The 19,753-nt window shown below is 43.2% G+C and overlaps 1 protein-coding gene across 1 annotated transcript in view; it reads right to left on the bottom strand.

The window, feature by feature from the left end:
• Positions 1-5,731: 5,731 nt before the first annotated feature.
• Positions 5,732-19,753, bottom strand: part of CRIP2 (cysteine rich protein 2) — a 295,696-nt gene continuing 281,674 nt past the window's right edge. The window contains exons 7-8 of the mRNA XM_078659569.1: positions 12,869-12,926; positions 5,732-10,127 (exon numbers count right to left, since the gene is read on the bottom strand). Of these exons, the coding sequence (XP_078515695.1) occupies positions 10,060-10,127; positions 12,869-12,926 (126 nt within the window). The 3' untranslated portion in view covers positions 5,732-10,059. The remainder of the gene's footprint in view (positions 10,128-12,868; positions 12,927-19,753) is intronic.

The following is a 19,753-nucleotide window of genomic DNA, read 5'->3' as shown; positions in this document are numbered from 1 at the left end:
GTGATGGTGAAATAGTGTAGTGTATCACTGTCATTTAATTCTCAAGGCAATCTATGCATATTTTAGGTGTGTATATGTGCATTACCACCTCGTCCATCTTCTCCCGCTACAGTCCTTACCTACGAGATTCAACCTCCGTCTCGCAGAACCTGTTCCCTAGCTGACGTAAAAAAATCCTCCCAACATGCCGCCATTCCGGTGAGGCAGCAGAAAAGGGGAGTAATAATAATGACATCACATCCTGTGATAAGCAAATTACAGCAATCCTCTATATTATAACCCCCCCCCCTCCCCCGGGCGGGCAGGTACGAAAAAACAGGACTGCATCAGGGAGGAACTGGACTCAGAGTAATGAAGATTACTGGTAAGTAACCGGGCCATTACTTATGATGGTTTTGTAGTCATCTCTGGAATCTCAATTTTTCATTTAATAGTCAAGGCATTCTATACTCCCAGCGGAGAGATATTGTTATACAAGATCTTGCTGAAAGGATGGACACGGAATGTACCATCATTTTATCAGGGAAAGTTAGTCACGCTTTAATATCAGTTTTTCTGTGTGCTGATACTCACTCTTTCATTAATAGTGTGAGTACATCATGATCAATTCATCTCCAACCATAGGATGTCGTCGTTCAGGCCCATCATATGGGTACATCGGTGATATAACCATCTTTGTTACATGTTAAGGAGACATTGTCGAATATTTGTGAGTTTGGAAGTACTTTTTTAATTACCACCCACTTAAGATTGTTTTCTGTATGCCTCATCTATCTCAAGGTAGTGGTTAGTCATGCTGGTCGAGCTCTTTTTGTACCTTATTATGCTACAGTGTTCATTGAATCTGATGTGTACCTTACATGACGTCATCCGTATGTACCTGAGCCCACATGGACAAGTGATCATACTGAAAACGTTATCACTGGTACTGTTCGTATGACTACTTATAACTGGCACACAGAGCATCAGCCACACGGGTAATAGCAAAGATTTGATATGAGTGGTCACACATGACAATTTCTATTTCTTCTTGAGCACCAACAAAGTATTTCTTCATATAGTTAGTGATCTATTGGCTATGTAACTAAATAGATTCAATCAGATGCTTGCACAAGAAATCCATTAATCCATCAGAAAGGTTCAATGAGTCACTCTTTGCTATTTCATAATCTCCAAGTGAGGTAACCAAAAATGGCAGGCATGGACTTCAGCCTCCAGCATCCTCAATCCCAAGAAAGCTCAAGGGCCTAGAGTTGATTCTCCTCACATTGTATGTTGTAAACGAAAGTGTATGTTGCAGCCTGTTGCAAGCAGGGTGGTACTGGGGCTGAAAATAGGCCCGGGCACCAAGCTAAAAGTGGTCACCATTAGTAATTTAGATAGTTAACAAAGGGACCCATTATGGAAACTGGGGACATTTTGAACTGGTAAAGACACAGGGTTTAATTCACAAAGGGCCTCCGCACTTGTGGACAGGCCCCGCAGTTGTGGTGGGGGCCCCACACTAGTGGTGGGGCCACCGCAATGAGAAGCTGCAATGCGTAGGTCCCACCATGAGTCTGGGCCCCCACCACAACTATGGGACCTCCGCCACAATGCAGAGCCGCTTTGCGCATGGGCCCACACAGCGTAAGTGTTTTGCAAAGCATGGAAGACTGCATGGATTTGAGCTTGCTGCAGGCAATGTTTGTTTTAATATCAGGGAAATCAATAGTGAAAACAATAACACCCAAGAATAGCCCCCCAAAATGCCCACATTCTGACGTCAGACCAGTCCATCTGGCAATGCCTGATTGCCATATAGACCAGTCCAATCCTGGTTGCAACCTGCTGCAAATGTACCATTTAATGGAATTCATCTAAGGGCGCCATTAGTAGATATTACACCACTTAAAGCTACAATACCATAGAAATACCAAGGATGTGAATAGATGTATGAAAGAAAAGCTAAATGTAATCATGATTAACAAATGTTTGCATCCTTTAAAATACATATTGTTTGCAGTCATTATATAATGAAAGGTACTAGGTATTTAAACAAAAGTGAATAAGCATGTTTTTTTGTCTAGCGTCCATGGCAGATTCACCCTTTTCCACTTGTGCAACACATGCTATGTGAGTGATAGCATTGAATAATGTTTGCGCACAAAAGTTTTTTTTGCGCTGAATATTACTGTGCTGTATAGTACAAAACCCAGCATAATGTATGGAAAGTGTGCCACACAGAGGGGCAACTTCATTAAGACCCATAGGAGCTAACGTAACCCCCTACCTACCTTAGTCATTCAAAGCTTCACGACATAATACTGAGTGGAATACTAGCTCCAAACAAGCATTTGCAATGCAATAGGTCTCCATTGCATTGCAAATGGTAGGCATCACGGACAATGGGAGGGAGGGCGGGACAGGGGGGCAAGAAGGCACAGACTACAGGAGGGTGGGTGGGGGGCGAGAATGCACGGACAACTGGAGGGAGGGTGGAAGAAGGCCCGACAATGGGAGGGGGTGGAGTAAAGAAGGCACCAAAGCATGTCATGCCTGCAGTAGGAGAATCTCATTTAAGAAAATAGTGCTCACAGTCTAAATACACTACCGAGTAACAACCAAAGTAAAGGGGCCAGTCGCTCTGGGAGGTGACAAACGAAGAGAAGGCGGTACTAAGGAGGGACTAACAAGCCTATTGACGAATCAGAAGCCAGCATTCAGGACGGACAATGACACAAGTCAATGGTAAATATGGGCACAGAAATGGCGAAGCTTCTATTCCCTACTCCTCTACAATAAGTATCACAGAGCAGCGCATATGCGCTGGCTCTAGGCTCGACCTAACAAAAACAGATGTAAACAATGCGTAAAAGTGTCAATTCACCTTAGTAATATGGCCCTCAGTTCCTTTCTAAGGTGTAAGTTCTACAGGTAAGAAACTGAAGTCCTTCTCAACCGTGCAGTCTTACTCTCCTGGAATGGGAGCTAAAAGCACACTGGGTTAGTTTATAACAGCCCCATATAGTTGAAAGCGAGTATGTTCAGCAAACGAATCTCACCCTGAATAGGGGCTATGGGGTGTCCCTCCTAATTTATTTAAAATGGTGAGAAGCATTTATTTATGGTGCCATTTCCCAGATTTATTTGCATGAGTCATTGATATTACAAGGCCTAGCATAGTAGCAAGAGCATTATTTCTCTCCATCCCAGTGCTTGAAATGGAAATATAAAAGTGCAAGTACTCACTATACAAGAGTGCCTGTTTGCAGCAGAGAAGTGCTGCTGCTCCTATTCAAATTATTGTACCTTGGTCTAAAGTGGTGAAACAGACTCAGAAGCGGTAGAACTCTCCCTTTTAAACAAAAGAACAGTCAATATAAAGCACTACTTCAGCCTCAAAGGCTGAGAATTTGTTTAAGAAAATTGTGTGCCACTCTAGGGCTACTTTCTGGGCAAGAGGGACTGAGACTCGTCCAGGCCTGAAACCCCAAATGCACCCCCGTCCAGCAGATGTAATTTACTAAACAAGTGCCTAGGTCTTATAGCGCTACATGTAGCAGCGTTGCAGCATAGGCACTAGGGGAATGAGGGCTTCAGCTGAGAGTACTGATGCCACACAATCTAGAGATGAGAGACTTTTGTCAGCCCAGAACCAAGCTCTGCCTGCTGACACTTCCCCTGCCTGCTGAGTGCAGCAAGTCACAGGAGCTGCTGAGGGCCACTGTTTCTAATCTGCTGGTACTTGGATGCTATAATGATGGGGGCCTGAGAAGTGTACACCTCCCTGGGCCCTGCTGTTGTCTTCTCCCCATAGGCTGATTAGACAGTCTCCCTGGCTGCACAAAACAAAAGGCGCAAAAGAAGGTCCCCGCACACCTGTCGAGTCCCGGATCCATGTGAGTGGCTCAAACAGTCCAGACTTTTGCTTGCATTCTGTGACCTTTAGCCCTGACAGCAAACACTATAAAATCAGTACTGTGGCTGCCACAAAGGAAAATCCTGTAACAAGGTAACACCCAATCATGCAGGAGCAACAGTTACAATAACCACATGATACACCAATGAATGGCTGAGTGGGACTGAACTACTGCCACTCTCTGTGTATTGTGTGTTGATGGTATGACCCATAGGATAGATCCAACTGCTTCTAGATGCTAGTCTAAAGAGAGCTTTGTCTCAGAAAGGAGGGACCAGTTGGAGTAAACCTACATAGCATGTGTACCATAGACTATATGTTTATCCGGCACTCTTTATGAAATCTAGGACGGATAAGTCCTGGCCAATGGCTGGGCTTTGGAAAGGGAGTCGTGCGAGGTCAGTTATACTGCTTATTTTTCACCCATCAGTCGATGGATGCCGCGGATAAGTGGGCCGAATGAGGGGTGGCCCCTTCAGACAGCTCTAGTTATCTTTCAGTCAACAGACCTTTGTATTCTTGGGGGCAGATTTACAAGAAACTGACACATCTGTAGAGATCCGTCAGTTTCCTTGTGCCAGCTTGCGATACCCTTGCACCACCATGGATGCACCGGATTTACAATACGGCGCACCATGGCACAAGGATTGACAGATGTGTCAGTAATTTCGACGCATCTGTTGGTCCAAAAGTCACGCATTGCTGGAGTCGTGTCGCAAGCACAACACAACTCCAGCAATGCATTGACTCATTGTACTGCATCACTCCTTACGCCTGCATCAAGAAGGCGTAAGGTTTTGACGCAGTGGCATCCTAGAAGTGGTGCAGTGAAATCTTATAGATTTTACTGCGCCACTTTTATGAGGATTTCCTGCGTGGGAACGCCCACTCTACATACATTATACTTGATGCAGGTATAATGTGACGCAGAGCTTTACAACGTGGCGCATCTCCCTAGATGAGTCACGTTGTAAATTGGCTGTATTATTTGCACCGCTGTTGCGTCAAAGAAAGTGACGCAATGGCGGCGCAAGGAGGTGCAAGGGGCTTGCAAATCTCCCCCTTGAACTTCAGGGTTTCCTTTGACCTTGGTAACAGCCCCGGCGTGCTCCATGCTGCTAACCAAAAGGACAGGAGTGACTCAAGATGTTACAAGTGACAAGCCACACATCAGCATGTTCCCTCTTTGTGCACGAGCCACCGTCCCATTATGTGCACAGCACTATGTTCCTAACCTGTGCATCCCATAATGCATAGCAGCCAGTGCTACCGTGGTATGTCATTCACTCCCCCCTGGGTTGCTTCACTGGAGTTCCCCTGGTGGACACTGTCATGTGTCTCTTGCTGCACATCCCCCTGAGCTCTGCAGACACACACAACCCCCTGCTCTGCGTGACGTGTGGCCTGTAAGTCAGTTTGTCTGTGTGCACAGGGGCACCATATGTTTGTTGGGCTTTGTGAACATAATTATCTGAAGTTGTGTTGGTGTGTGAGCATGTATGCCGCCACAATGTGAACTTCACAAACAACAAACTTAGCTTTGACAGTGTTTGTTTTATTTACGCACGTGGAAGCCATAACTGCAGGCTGCTTCCTGAACGTAGGAAACATATTTTGTTGTAAAGAACAAAAATATAAAGTGTCATTTAAGTGCTCATGGCTTCTCTCTCAGTGAACTCATCCAGGCCGGAGACGCCCTTCCTTTAGTCTTTGTTGCCTACATCCCACATGCAAACACACTCCTTAACGCAAACACCCATACGCTTCAGCCAAAATCCACTTTATTCAGACAACTAACAGACAAGAAAGCTGAGAAGCAAAGTCTGGAAGTAACACGGACCCAGTGGAGTTTTAATCTTATTTCCCAACTTTACCCACATGTTCTCAGCAGTAATACTGTGGCATACCTTCAAAAGAAATACATTTTGTATGAAATTTGCCGGCAATGAAACGTTGAATTGGCAGCGCAGGGAGCTGAAAGGGGAAATTCAGTCATTTTTTCATAGGAAGGACACTTACTGGAGGCTTAACCACTGGTGCCCTGTGTCGGATTTCAAATAGCATTTATATTCCTTTTTTCAGTGTCCAGCGCGGTCAGAAACTTGAAAAACCAATACTGTGAATTGTAGGCATCGCATTTTACTTTGGTTTCATTTCTCAATGCAAATGACACGTTATAAATAATCGCCAATAATCACAATAAAAAACGTTCATCTTTACTTCTGAAGCAGGCAGACATATCAGAAAGCCGTTGTGTGCACTCTCATTACCCAAAATAGTTTACCAAATACAGTGAAATCTGTAAATCAAGCACTGGGCAAGAGTCCAGGCCTGTGCAATCCAGACCCCAAGTGATGTGTACATTTTTTTTTTTTTACCAGCAGAGAGAACATAATGCCAAATCCATGCAACAGAGAGGGGGTCTGTTTTTAAGATGCAAATGGCCAGGAACACTGGCAACTAAAAATTACCCCTCCCCCCAACATTACACCTTTTTTTCCTGCATGTGTAATCTCAGTGAGGTGGAGGTATTCTTCTGCAACCTCCACCGACATTTTCCTTTAAATCTCTACCCATCACCTTCCCAGCTCTCTCATCAAAGCTGCTTCTCCAGCGCCATTGAGGGCAAAGATGACCAAACTAAAACTGGGATGCTGGGAAATATTTGGGGCAGAGGTACTAGAAGGAAAGCAGAAGCTTCTGGGTCCTCATCTCAGGATGATCTACATAAAAGGGAGAAAGAGGGTGGGGGAGGTTGCTGAAAGCCATTTATACCGGTCAATTGGTTCCCATGCTCAAATTTGTTCACCATGCTAACCTCAAAGGCAGTCACTCGTTCTAGTGTGACTGCTTCTACTTTTTAATAAAGTAATGGTCCCTTTTTAACCTTTAGGCCTATGGATTCCCTTTACCTTTACTCCTATCTATTTTGATCTGTCAGTATTGTGCCTAAAGATAGTTATCAGTGCGTTATGCACTTTTTTGCGTCTTCAATTATGAGATAATACTAGGTGTAACACAACATTCAAAAAACACAAATGCAAAAGAACACAGAAAAAGGCGGCTGCACTCCTGTGTTAATCGAATGCTTTACAGAGGCCTACACTTAAAAGGCGGACTGGTGAGTGCACTCGTGTTACTTTTTATGTTAATGTTCAAGGTTGTTCACCTAACAGATTCCATCTAATTGGTCAAATTACATTTAAATCACTGTATGCCTGAAAAAGGCATTAGAGGCTGGTTTGGTGGGAACAAGAAAAGGATGGGGCATGGGAAGGGTATGGCTGGAAAGGTCCTGCCTCAGGACTGTGGGCTGGTCACCTAACTATTGGGGCTCCTGAGCGAGGATCACTTGTGGTTGGAAGCAAATGTGAAGAGGGTGGGGATTCCTAGGGATAGGTGATTGGCAAATTTTTGTATGGAAAGGTGCTATAGCGTGCAGATTACTGCAGGTGGAGACAGTGGTCACAGTGGGAGGTTGATCAGGGGATTGGCCACTGACATCACAACTGGCATGCATCCAAGGAAGGCTTAAGATGTCCCTACCATGCTGATTTCTATACGGGCTAATGTAGAAACGCTGGATTCAAATCACCAAGTGGCAAATCCAGACCACTGTTAGTTGGGATGGTTCTGAATAAAATGCCTTGCTTGAAAATGTTTATTTTTCAAACATGCTCAATCTTTTAATCATGGTTACTTATCTAGATTTTTAATAAGTAGGCTCTGCAGCAGGTAAAGTATTTTTCTAAAACAATTTGCTAAAAAAACCTAACTAGAAATCATTTGGTTTTTTCCGAAACCACTGTGCCTGGTGGTAGAATGCGCACCCGTCTGCCAGAGGACCCCTTGTATGGGCCATGTCCCTGTGTTGCATACCAACAGTCATTTAATAGCAGCCATGGAAATTCATCAAAGTTTGCAGTATCGGATTGTCAAATAACACGTTTCGGCGCTGCGCTGAAGCGCACTGGTAGGAAAAACGCAAGAGTACCTTCTTGTAGATGCAATAACACCAGTGACATTGTGACACGACAACAGTGTGCACCGCTCAACCATCAGGTTAAACGAATGCCTTCCAACAGTCTTGTTGCCTATAAAGTTTACAATAGTGGCAAATTTCTTTGCTTAAGATGGATAGGGGATGGAAAGTGGCCTGTGCACGCACGTGAAAAAGGGAGCGACAGAGAACACAACTCAGAGAGAGTATGAAAGAGAGAAGCAGTGAAGGACGGAGAGAGCGAGTGTGTGTGCGTGTGTGTGAGAGATACATGGTTGGTGGTATATATGGTGGCCCCAGTACAAAAAAATCCAGAGCTTTCTAGAATCCCTGAAAGGTCTTGCTTAGCCTCTGTGTCATGACATGGGTGTGTCATACAGTTCTCTCTGCAGGGTAAATCAAAGTCAGCATAATGTTTGCAGCAGGAGTCTCCCATAATACAATAAAAGCAATACTGTACATTCATAACATAAATCATGGTTCAAGCACACCATTGTGCTGCAAGCAGTGGTGCAGAAAAGTATGTGCCTAGCAAGAACCAACTCAAATCAATCATGAAACCGCCAATTCTTCTGTGGCGAGCTGAACATTAAATAGGCTACACAGTAAGTACATTTCAATCCAGATTGCAGCCAAGAACACTAAGTAAATCACTGTGTAGAGAATACAATACAGAAAAAAATATATATTAAACATGTTTACGATGTGAAGACTCTATGTAAGGACCTTGCAGCAAGAAAAAAAAACGCCTCGCTAGGCTCCAAGTAATTGACAAACTTCATCCAAAAGAAACAGAAGAAAGACTACAATGGCAAAGGCCTTTCAGAGGCTCACAGGAGTCTGTGCACTCTATAAAATATTACTTTACATACCATATAAATAATTAAAATGCCTGTTTACTACTAGAGTTTTATATTTCAGTGAAAACACTTCTAACATGCACGAACTTTATATTTTGCCTAATTGTGGGAATGCTAAGTCAAAAATAGCCATTATAGTCTTTTTTCTGTATTTGTTCAAGGAAATGATGGCTTTAATAAATATGTTTTCATCCTTCAGATTGCCATCTTTTTTTAAATCAGTGCTTAATCTAGAGATATAGAAATAGAATATATCTGTAGGTGTCTATTCCTAAAGATATATTTTAACAAACATTTTACTATCACTGGAATGATTTCACTAACTGGCATATTTACCTGAAACATTTCAATGAGCGCCAACTGTAATATACTCTTGTATGAGCTAGGGGCACATTATGTCCAATACAAAGTAATATGGATAACTAGATGAATTGATTGGCAAGGCAGGACATTTCAATAATTGAGGAGTAGTCAACAAGCTGCTAATACAATTGACGTAGCCACTACCTTCAGCTGACTGCAGCTCAAGGAAGTCAGAATTGTCTAAGAGGTGCCCTCCCTTTTACTGAAGACCATGTGAATTATGCAAAGGCCTTTGTGAGAGTCCCAATTTGCAATTCCTTGAGAATCCAGGAGCCGAGCCAATACCAAACAAAGCCCACCTTGATCTGAGGTCCCCGGGGTATCTACCCTGCCAAGTTAGGAGCATCCAAGTCCTAATTCTGAACTAGATCACAACAAAACGAGTGTCTTCCCACCCATCTGCAAAAACAACATTTTGATCAATGAAAGTTTTTAAACTTTGAGCCCTGTGAAATACTTCACCTAGGAAACTTAGTAATAGCAACTCTCTGTAAATGACCTGTATTAACACCAGAAGACTTGAAGTGACATTGAATTACTTAAGCACCTTCTCATTTACATTGAAAGTGGATCTTAGGTTTCCACTGATGTTTTACAACTTCTGATTTGAATTCAGTTGACAATAATAAGAGTTCCTTGTCGCTTCACACCGGAGACATCCAGCAAGCACAATAGTTGTACACGAATCCAATCCTTACACAATACAATAAGAAAGCTAAGTGACAGCTACTTTTTTCTTTTTAACTTTTGGCCTCGTTGAATAAGCTATTACGATCCAAAGGATTCCAACTTTTCTTCTGCCGCAAAGAAGCCATGGACATCTACAATACTTCTACAGGCTGCAGTGTAGTGAAAGGTACAGACAGATAATCTCGTAGGCGAAGGTGTTGGAGTCCCTCTATTGCCTTTGGATGAAAAGGACGCAAATTCTCTTCCTACGGCTGGGCCTTGGTGTCCGGCTCCTTGTCGTAGATGTAACTTCCAACGGATCCAGTGTTTACTCCTGTAGGGGCACAGAGAGGAGAAGAGCTCTATCAGATCCACAATTTATGAGTATGACCAGTGTTTTCCTGTTCTGCCAATGATGAGTGATTTGTCATAATTATGGGCTCTTACAACCGCAACACAAAGCTAATTCTTGAGGATGAGCAATTCCAAAAACACCGGCCTCAGGGTACTAGAGGCTGAAAAGTCTACATTAGAAGGATATTTAGCTTTTCTCTATACTTCTAAAATAATCCCTAAATAGCCAGTTCAATCAGATTTCTCTTCAAAATATGAATTTCTAATAGAATCCACGTATATTGATAAACAGAGACTATAGTAATACTATTAATTACAGTTTTCTTTCAGGAAAATCATTAGAAATCAGAAAATACAAAGATTAAGGTGATGGTTGACCTATAAAATCCATTTGACAGTTTCATTTTCGAAGCAAGTGCTGTCATTAATTTATTTGAAGAAAAGGAAAACGTGAATATTAAGAAAAGTACTAAGACCTTTTTTTGGGTAAGGGGTCTGATGAATTCACAACAGAAACATTATGAGAGAACTTGCTGTTGGCAATCGGCATGGTGAAGTGACTTCGGACCATGAGACAAAAAAGAGTTTAAGAAGACTCTTGAGGTACTGCCACTGCCATCTAGGAGCCACACTGGGCTCACAGGCCTGAATACTACTCCCCAAGATGTGCAAGCAGGCTACCTAGGTAAGTCTGAGGGGCAACACTGGCTGCTAATGGGTGAGCAATGCCTCCTGAGAGGTAGATGGGTATCAAAACACATGCCTAGATCCCTTTATGCTCTTAATGTCATCTTGATATCTGAATATTTTTCACCTTTGAGAATTTTGGCAGTGTTTTTTTGTTTTGGGAGTTCTTGCTTCGGAGTAAGGCTTGGTACTTTCAGAAACCAAATCCAAGAAAGACAAGCACCTCCAAGGACAAGGAGAAATATGGGACCTGAAGGACCACTTCTGATTGTGTAAACCTCCACGTATACTTAAGAGGCATTCCTAAGGACTAAGGGTTCGATTTGGAGTTTGGCAGAGAAGGTACTCTGTCACAAAGGTGATGGAATACCCTCTTCATCAAACTGGAGGTCCGCCCACTCTGATTTTCAGGCGAGCGGACCTTCAGTATGTAGATGGCAGAAACTGCTCCTTCTCCGCCGACTAGCATCCCTTCGATGGCCCAACAGACTAAGGGTCGTAGATGGTTTGGCCATGTCTCTGTCCACCTGATTTTATATAAACAGACACTTGGCCAGTTTTTACCTATACAAACTACCACCTAAAACGTGCTATTATGTATAGGTAAAAACTTATATAACCCCCACGCCATCTGGAGGACAGCGTCATTGCTTTTTTATTTTTACAAACAAAGTCCGTATTTGGGATTTTGCTTTTGAAAATCGAAACTGTGAAAATTGAAAATGAAAAAATGAAAGTGTGCAGTGTGGCACCATCATGCTGACGAGCCATATGGCACACATTCAGTGCATTTACAAGAAATGCCATGGTGGCGGTTCCTGTAAATGCAAGAGATGTCCGCTGGGCCAGTGGACATCTGTCAATTTGGAGGGCTGAGTACTTTCGCTATGGTGGAAATAAAGTACGCCGCCATGGAACGGTATTAACACCATCTGCCAAAGTCAAAATCAGGCTCTAACTTTGAGCTGATAACTCTAGTTAATTCTTCAGGCTCACCAGCCTCCAAACAAATCCCATTCACAAAAAGGTGCTTCAAAAGCAGTCTATAAAACCGTGTTAATGTGTCAGAACCGTCCTATGGATGTTTTGTACACAAAGGCTCATTCTAAAAACAAAATAATTAGGGGCACCCTAAATTCTTTAGCAAGTGAATGCAGAGGCAGCCCAGCCTTTAAGAAAAATAGGAGGCATGTCAGCAAGGGCCGGCGATAATTATTGCTCAGCGCGCTTAGCGCGAGGATAAATATCGCCGGCTAACGCTCAGCTTTATCGCTGAGATAGCGTGCTATCAGCAACGCTTATCTCAACAGCGATAAAATTCCAGGCGCAAGTTGCAAAATGTGGGATTATCGTTGGCAATCCAGCGATAATCGCACAACGTTTGGTGATAGCTTGATCATAGGGCAGGGCAGATTCAGCCATGATATCCACCTTCCATTGGATATCATGGCTAAGTAAGACTAAAAGCAGGCATAAGGAAAGTAGCGATAACCGCGGTTAGCGCTACTTTTCTTAACGCTATGCATGTTAGCGTGCAGCTTGATCATTGGAGAAATGTTGGTTAGTGAAATTTCTCCTGTTATTTTGGGGAGGAACGCCCACTTTGCATCTCATTAGAGATGCAAAGCTGGACGTTAAGGTAAATGGCGTTGAGGCATGGAAACACGCGTTAGCGGGTCCATGCTGATAGTGCAATAAAATTATCGCCACTTTTCGTCTGAAAACGGATGCTAAAGCAGCGATAATTTTATCGCTGGCCCTTGCTGATATGCCCCGATAGGTATTTGCAAAGAAGTTACTGTCTCTGAAAAGGTAATGGAGATATGGATGAATACACACCCCAGGCTTAGCAAATGTGCACAGTTTGAATTTTTGCCTGACATGTGATTATCTGTCCTGAGAGATAACTTAATGTTAACAACCTTATGATCATTTTAAAGGCAGGGAACTATTAGGAAAGCTCTGAATGTCACTTCAGAACTAGCTCAAAGGAAGAAGCAAGAGGAGTAAGAGTGATAATGCAAAATATCTCACCCTTTGGTCCAAAGAGAATGCCATAGCAAGGCTTGTGGCAGTAGGGTTGTCCATCGTGCTGTCGGAGACGAAGAAGGAGAGAAGAAAACATTGGGTTAACAAACAGATCTGTCTTTTCTGCATGGTCAGCTACATATATTTACTCTAAAATAACATAAGTAATTGGTTGTATGGAGACACTTGGTGCATTAAGATTGTCTTTCTTCAAATTACCAGGACCTACACAATATTCTATTGATGTCAACTAGGAAGGTCAACAAATCATTTCAATAAATCAACAATATTTTTGTAGAGTTAACTCAAATTTAGTAATCAATAAAGTAACTAATCCTGTTGGAAAACCATTTTTCTTTCCCCAGGAAAGCATGACTGGCTAAGGTACAATTACTCTTAAGAACAGGTAAAGCAAGATAATAATATGAAAGGACAAAGGAAGCATTCCCACTGCCCAAATAGTAGCCCTTAAAGAAGTCCCAGGTCAGAGGAACAAAACTCTCGTCCACATCTCCTTTCATTGTGGCCTGTATTTGCTCCTGGTATCCCTCACCAGATTGACGCGATAAATGTAATGGGTCCGTCGAAAATACACATGTAAAATAACTTGGAAAGAAATTTCACAGCTCAAGTATCTTTACATTACATAGGGATACGATAGACTTCCCATCTACCAGTCTCACATATATAGTGGGCTAGATATTTAAAAAAGGGTAAATGTTTGCCATTTTAATACCCAGTAACTGTCCTACATTTCCATTTCCCCCCCAAATATATTGATTAATTAATTTATGAATTTATAAAGCAAGAATCTTGTAGAAGACAAAGCGCTGTACAAAGACCATCATTTTTGTTTGGTGGTGTGTATAAAAAAAATATTGTTTTGCATATACTCCTTTAATAAATTTAGTTGAACGTAGGGGTCCCCTGGTGTTAAATGTAGTTTTGATGTTCTCTGGAGGCTAGCTTCCAAAGACCCAACCTGAATGTATGCACCACTGGAATAAGGATTGAAGGAAGGTCACTCACAACAATGTTAAACAGGGTTCATGCAAGGACACAACACTCAGCAATGCATTTTCTATAACCAACTACTCAGAAACGGTGAGCTGTCCCACCTTTACTGATCCACAAGCACCTGAGCGCAGCATAAGAAGGGCAACAAGGATCCCCAGAGGGTATTGTACATAAAGCCTTCCTTGCCTGTGGACCAGCATTCCTGAAAGATACATGAGTGAAATAAAAAGCCTCTCCACTAAGATCCAAGACGCAGCAGTTCCAGGGACCATGTCACCCTGTCTTGCCACGTCTGGAATTGTCCGGCTTTGGGATTTTTGCGTGCAGGTGTCTACTCTCAGGAGCCCCTGCAAATCCACATCTCTTTGTAAAACTACTACTTGCAGCTTAGGAAAGACTTCTTTGCAATCAATAATGGTGGCCTATTTTGTTTTCTTTGCGACTTGAAAATTCACTAAGAGACATCCTTTAGTGTAGAAGAGCACAATACAAAAGCGATTACATAACTTTAAATAGGATTTGCCCCAGCTTGGACACATTTTAGGAAGTATCTAAAAACACCGCTCCTGCTCAAACCGTGAGCCACTCCAACCCTGCGGGTTCTCCGCAGACTCCTTGTTTAGCTCACTGTCCTTCACCAACACTTATCACTATTAGGTTCTAACAGTCTGTCAAACTATGTGCATAACACCATATAATGTATCATTTTACAGGTTTCCAAACTCCAATACCGAAGTAGTCTCTGCATTTCAGGTCTTTGAAGACCCCTGGTCTTGAGTCAACCACCACTGAGGTGCACAAAACAAAGATGAGCTGAGCTGCGTCCACTTCTTGAGTCACTTCTCACACAAACCTTATGCGGTCAAAGGATGAAGAGCATACCAACAGCTGGATAAAGAACATGGAGGAGGAATTGAAACACTGGAGTGGCCAGAATATAAGAAAAGGGAGAAAGAGAACTTGAACTGATTGGCACCATAATGTTCAGCTTTTCTTGGAGCTCAGTCAGAGATTTGACTAGGCAAAGGCAGGGTAGCAGGTGTAGTTATAAAAGAGTGTGTTCAACAAGTGTGCTGGCTCAAAACTGCAAGTCACTTTCTCCAATTAAGATGCATGCTGGTAACAGAACATAATTCATCCCCAGCAAAGATGGACACTACAGTAAGGTCAGCTCCAAGTGAAGGTGGGAACTTAGTGGGGGGTGAGCTTAACTTGAAGAGAGTAAAAGGATAGGTAAGAATTTTATAAGGCACTCCTCGTACATGGGAGATCCAGGTGAAGGCTATTACTCGATGAAAGCTTAGGTTCAAGGGAAGGTGAATGCATAAAATAAGCTGATGTTCAAATGATTGACATCGCAGTTAAAGAGTGCAGCCTAAGAAATTGATGTCCTGTGGCTGGTAGCCTCTGAAGAAGACTGGGGTTCAAATGCAATGGATATCTGAAGGAGATGATGGCCCATGTAAAAAAGGTACAAGAAACATGTTTGAGGCTCAAATGAAAGTGGCCATTAATGGTGTACTGGGGCACAGTGGGTTGGAAACAAAGCTCAGGCTCCTTTTGAAATTTGAGAATCGGCAGGTTGCTGAAGGTGGACTCGAGAAGAGGTTCTAGTGCAACTGAAGTGGCATGCTGACGTACAGCTGAAGGTGGGCTGGGGTAGAGTGTGTAGCAACATGTTTCATCAAAGCCTAGGCCTTACCAGAACTCGCAAGTATCAAGAGAAAGATAGTGCATGTCCTGCACCGGAGGCAGCATGTCGTCGGACACCACACTCAGCCTGTGCCTGGGTGTACTTTCGGCCTTGACTACGCTGGAGTTTCCATGGTCACATTCGATCTAAGGGGTGTCCCGCAATCAGGATATGCAACAATGTTAGATTGCAGCTTATCTGTTCGGCCGAAGCCATGAATTACAAGAAAGGAGTATGGGAAAACCTTATGAACTTCTCTTTTCAAGATGATAGCCTATTCTGGGAACTCTGCCTGAAGTTCCCAATCTAAGATGAATTTGAGACTTTTGTTGGGATGTCTGTTTCTGTTCAAATCATACAGAAAGAGGTGTTTAAGAGTGATGGATGTCTCATAAAATGTTTGTTCCCTTATTTTTCATCAAGTTTATTGTCTTCTTGCTACTATTTTTGTCCCTCATTGCCTCTCCTTAGTGTTAGAATTTTCTTGTGGATTTCCTGCCGGATGTGTCTGCTTGGTTCTTTCCGCTCCCTAATGTAAAGGAGAGATTGGAGACTTGCAATTTACATTTGCATTAAACTTCAATCATGAACTACAAGAATGTCAAGGTGTTTTTTTGCCCTTTGAGGTTTTTCCTCCTAACTGGGACTCTCTTAAGTAGTCACTTGACAACTTACACACTTACATCAAAGCACAGGATGGTAACACGGCTACTGGGAGGCATCACCCTTTCCTCGGACAGTCAGAAATGAAACTTGACAGATTCCTAGTAGTTTTTTTGAATTACAACCCATTATACGAAATGAATTGTCACAATGTGGTAGTAATGTTTTTTAACCTCACAAATGATTTTATCTTTAGAAAATGTATTAAAGTATTTGATAGTTGTCAACGAATTGTATCTTAGATATTTATATAATCGGTCTTAAAATGTATGTTTTTAGATTGGATTGAATTTTGATGAATGTTTTTTAATGTTTGTACTTTTATGACTTAACTGTCGAATAAAGTTTATGATAATGAAACTTGACAGACCTTCTCAGCAACCAGTCCTTGACAGCACAGCTCAATCTGGGCCTGCAATACTGCTCCTAGTTAAGGTGTGCACCCGATAAGATGTATGTATAAATAAAGGGTCTTCCGGACCATGCTAAAGGACTGGCAAAGGAGGGTACAACAAGCAGTCGCAGCAAACCCAGTACACATACTCAAAGGTAACAGGGGTACAAAAATCTGCAAAAGGGCTACTGGTTGATATCCAGCCTGGGAAGCAAATGAGTCCAGACTCCTGCTCCCATTTTATTCTGAGAGTTCAGATATTTTTCATTTTATTCTTTTGAACTATGTGTGAACCTAAAATTGGTCCTGATCTTGCTTTAAAACTATTTATTTGTCTGCGTGGCTTTATTTAACAATGAATGCGGCGCAGCCTTGCTACATAAATGAAACGTTCTTGCTTGGTCACATTAAACATAAAAATCTTACTTTGCTTCTCTACTTACAAAAACACATTCAAGAATGTCTGGCTGACCCCCAACCCATCCACTAGCTTGCTTCCAAGCCACAGACTGTGGAATTCGCAGACAATTAGACAACAATGAACGCATGAATAATACTCAGGCATCTACCACATGCCAGCCCCCTCGAAGGGTTTGGACGCCCTCTTAATTTATTCACGTATTGCTGAGTTTCAGGGTCAACGGAAGCTTTATAAATCCTTAACCAAATTGAGTGGGGTCACTGGACTGAAAATGGCGTCACGGCACGAAACTAAAGCAAGGGAGACTGGTTCATCTTTTGACCAGAGGGAAATAGGAGCCAAGTCCAATTACGGTCATATTCAAAAGGACAGCATGTGATTGGACGGACACTGTGCTGCAGCCAAGCAACATAAGGTCGGATTCAAAGCGTGATGGACAGGTTACTTCGTCTCACGCGTCACGCATGTCCCGTTGCCTCATTACAACTCCATTATCTCCTATAGCACTTGTAATCAGATGACTTGGATGACCTTGTGATGGAGTAACTCATCCACAGAGCTCTAACTCATGCCCATAGCAACTAAAACGTCTTCTGTGCAACACGCTCCTCATCGGCAGTCGCAGCTTAAAATATTACTGGGCATTCCGTAAGGCAATCAAAACTCACCTCTGCTCTCCATTGTAGGCTGCCTGTGTGGTCTGTAGTTCTCCAGTTTTCTGCTATCAGCGCTGGGACGCCCCTTTGCTAGGGCAGCTGTGCGCTTTATAAAACGATATAACATAACGTAACATAACTACCAGTGCCTCTTTTTGAGTCAATGGCCCTCATCACGAGCGGCCTGGTAAGTGGTGTGATATACATTGCACCTGCTAAAATTCTACTCCGCCAAGTTGGAATTTATTGGGTACTATAAATATGAGTCAATTATCACTTTTTGGATAAAAGCAAGTGGATTTTGGACCAGATTCCTCATTGTCTGGTAAATGCTGGGCATCTTCCTCAGAGAAATATTAGGATTGACTTGTTTATATTAATCACAAAACCCATGGTTGAGATATGTGCAGTGGCAGAGGTTACCAGGTCTCTCATAATGAGGAGCACAGTCTTTGTATTCTTTATTTTCATATTTTGGTTGGCGCCTGGCTGTGTTTGACTAGAGCTACAAAAGGTATGCAAGCATCACTGCCTTCAAGACGTGCTGCCAGGGGCACATAATTATAAAATAATAATAATAAAGAAATTTATATTGCGCATGGTTACGCCATCTCGGCGTGTCCCCGCGCTGTGTGTGAGAGGGATGAGACAGTTCACCGCAGCTGAGGACCACTACATGCTGCCAGAGAAAAGATATGTTTTAAGCATCTTTCTGAACTTAATCTCAGAGCTTTCCAACCTGAGTTTGGGAGAGAGCTAGCTCGCCACCGGCTGCCTCCGTTATTATGAGTCTGTCAGCGCCAGGATGCCTTCTCTAGGTGACAGCTGCGCTTTATAAAGGAAATAAATAATTCCAGTTCTGAGTGGCCCGGAACCTAAAAGAGCGAACCCCCATCATGGCCTTCTTTACCTTAGGGATCACCACTAGCCTGGTTCCAGTAGACCTCAAAGACCTCCCAGGCACATACCTTGTGATCAAGTCACTCAGATAAGACGGACCAGCATTGTTAAGAATTCGATGACAGGTGCATAATGTCTTAAACATAACTCTTTCCTTCACTGGCAACCAGTGCAATGAGTTAAGGGCTTTTTTTGAGACAGCCCTCCTAGGCTGCTTAAGGACCAGCCGAGCGGCGGCGTTCTGTAGAACCTGTAGTCGCCCGAGACCCTTATCCGTGGCCCCAAGATAGAGTATGTTGGCATAATTGAGGTGTGATGTAATAAGCGCATGCACTATAGTCTTTCTGGCCCCTACCGGGAGAAGATCCAGCGTTTTACGCAAGTTTTTCAGGACTCCAAAACACTTTTCAACTACCCTTCTAATATGTCCTTCATAGGAGAGAGCAAGATCTACCCAGACCCCCAGATTCTTCGCCTCGATGCACGGTACGGGGGTAGGACCCAAACTCGAAGGCCACCATTCCGTTAACCAACTCTAGGTACTGCCTCCCACCACCAGCACCTCGGTCTTGCTGCCATTCAATTTCAGGCAGTTCTTATCCATCCAGGAGGCAAGCTCCTGCATGCACGCCCTGAAGTTGGAGGCAGCAATCTCTGGTGCCTGGGATAAGGAGATCAGCAGCTGGGTGTCATCCGCATAGGAGACCACCCCAACTCCATAGCCCTGCACTATCTCTGCCAGTGGTGACATATATATATATTGAACAAGGTGGGACTCAGGGCAGAGCCCTGAGGCACTCCCTGCCGCAAGTTAATATCTTTGGAATAGTGTGCACCTAGTCTAACCTGAAAACTACGTTCAGTTAAGAAGGATTTCAGCCACTTCAGAGCGGAGCCCGAGACGCCGCCTTTATTCAGACACTGCAGCAAGGTGTTGTGTGCTACAGTGTCGAAGGCGGCACTAAGATCTAACATTATTAGAGCCATAGTGTGTCCCGCATCCACCCCCTGCCTGATGGTTTCCGTGGCCCTTAATAGAGCAGTTTCCGTGGAATACCCTGGCCGAAATCCAGATTGCGACGGGTGAAGGAGACTCGCGTCTTCCAAATGTGTCATAAGTTGGCAGTTAGCCACCTTCTCCGCCACC

Source organism: Lissotriton helveticus, chromosome 9 (genome assembly GCF_964261635.1).
Source record: "Lissotriton helveticus chromosome 9, aLisHel1.1, whole genome shotgun sequence".
NCBI lineage: Eukaryota > Metazoa > Chordata > Amphibia > Caudata > Salamandridae > Lissotriton > Lissotriton helveticus.
This window is presented reverse-complemented; position numbering and strand designations above follow the sequence as displayed.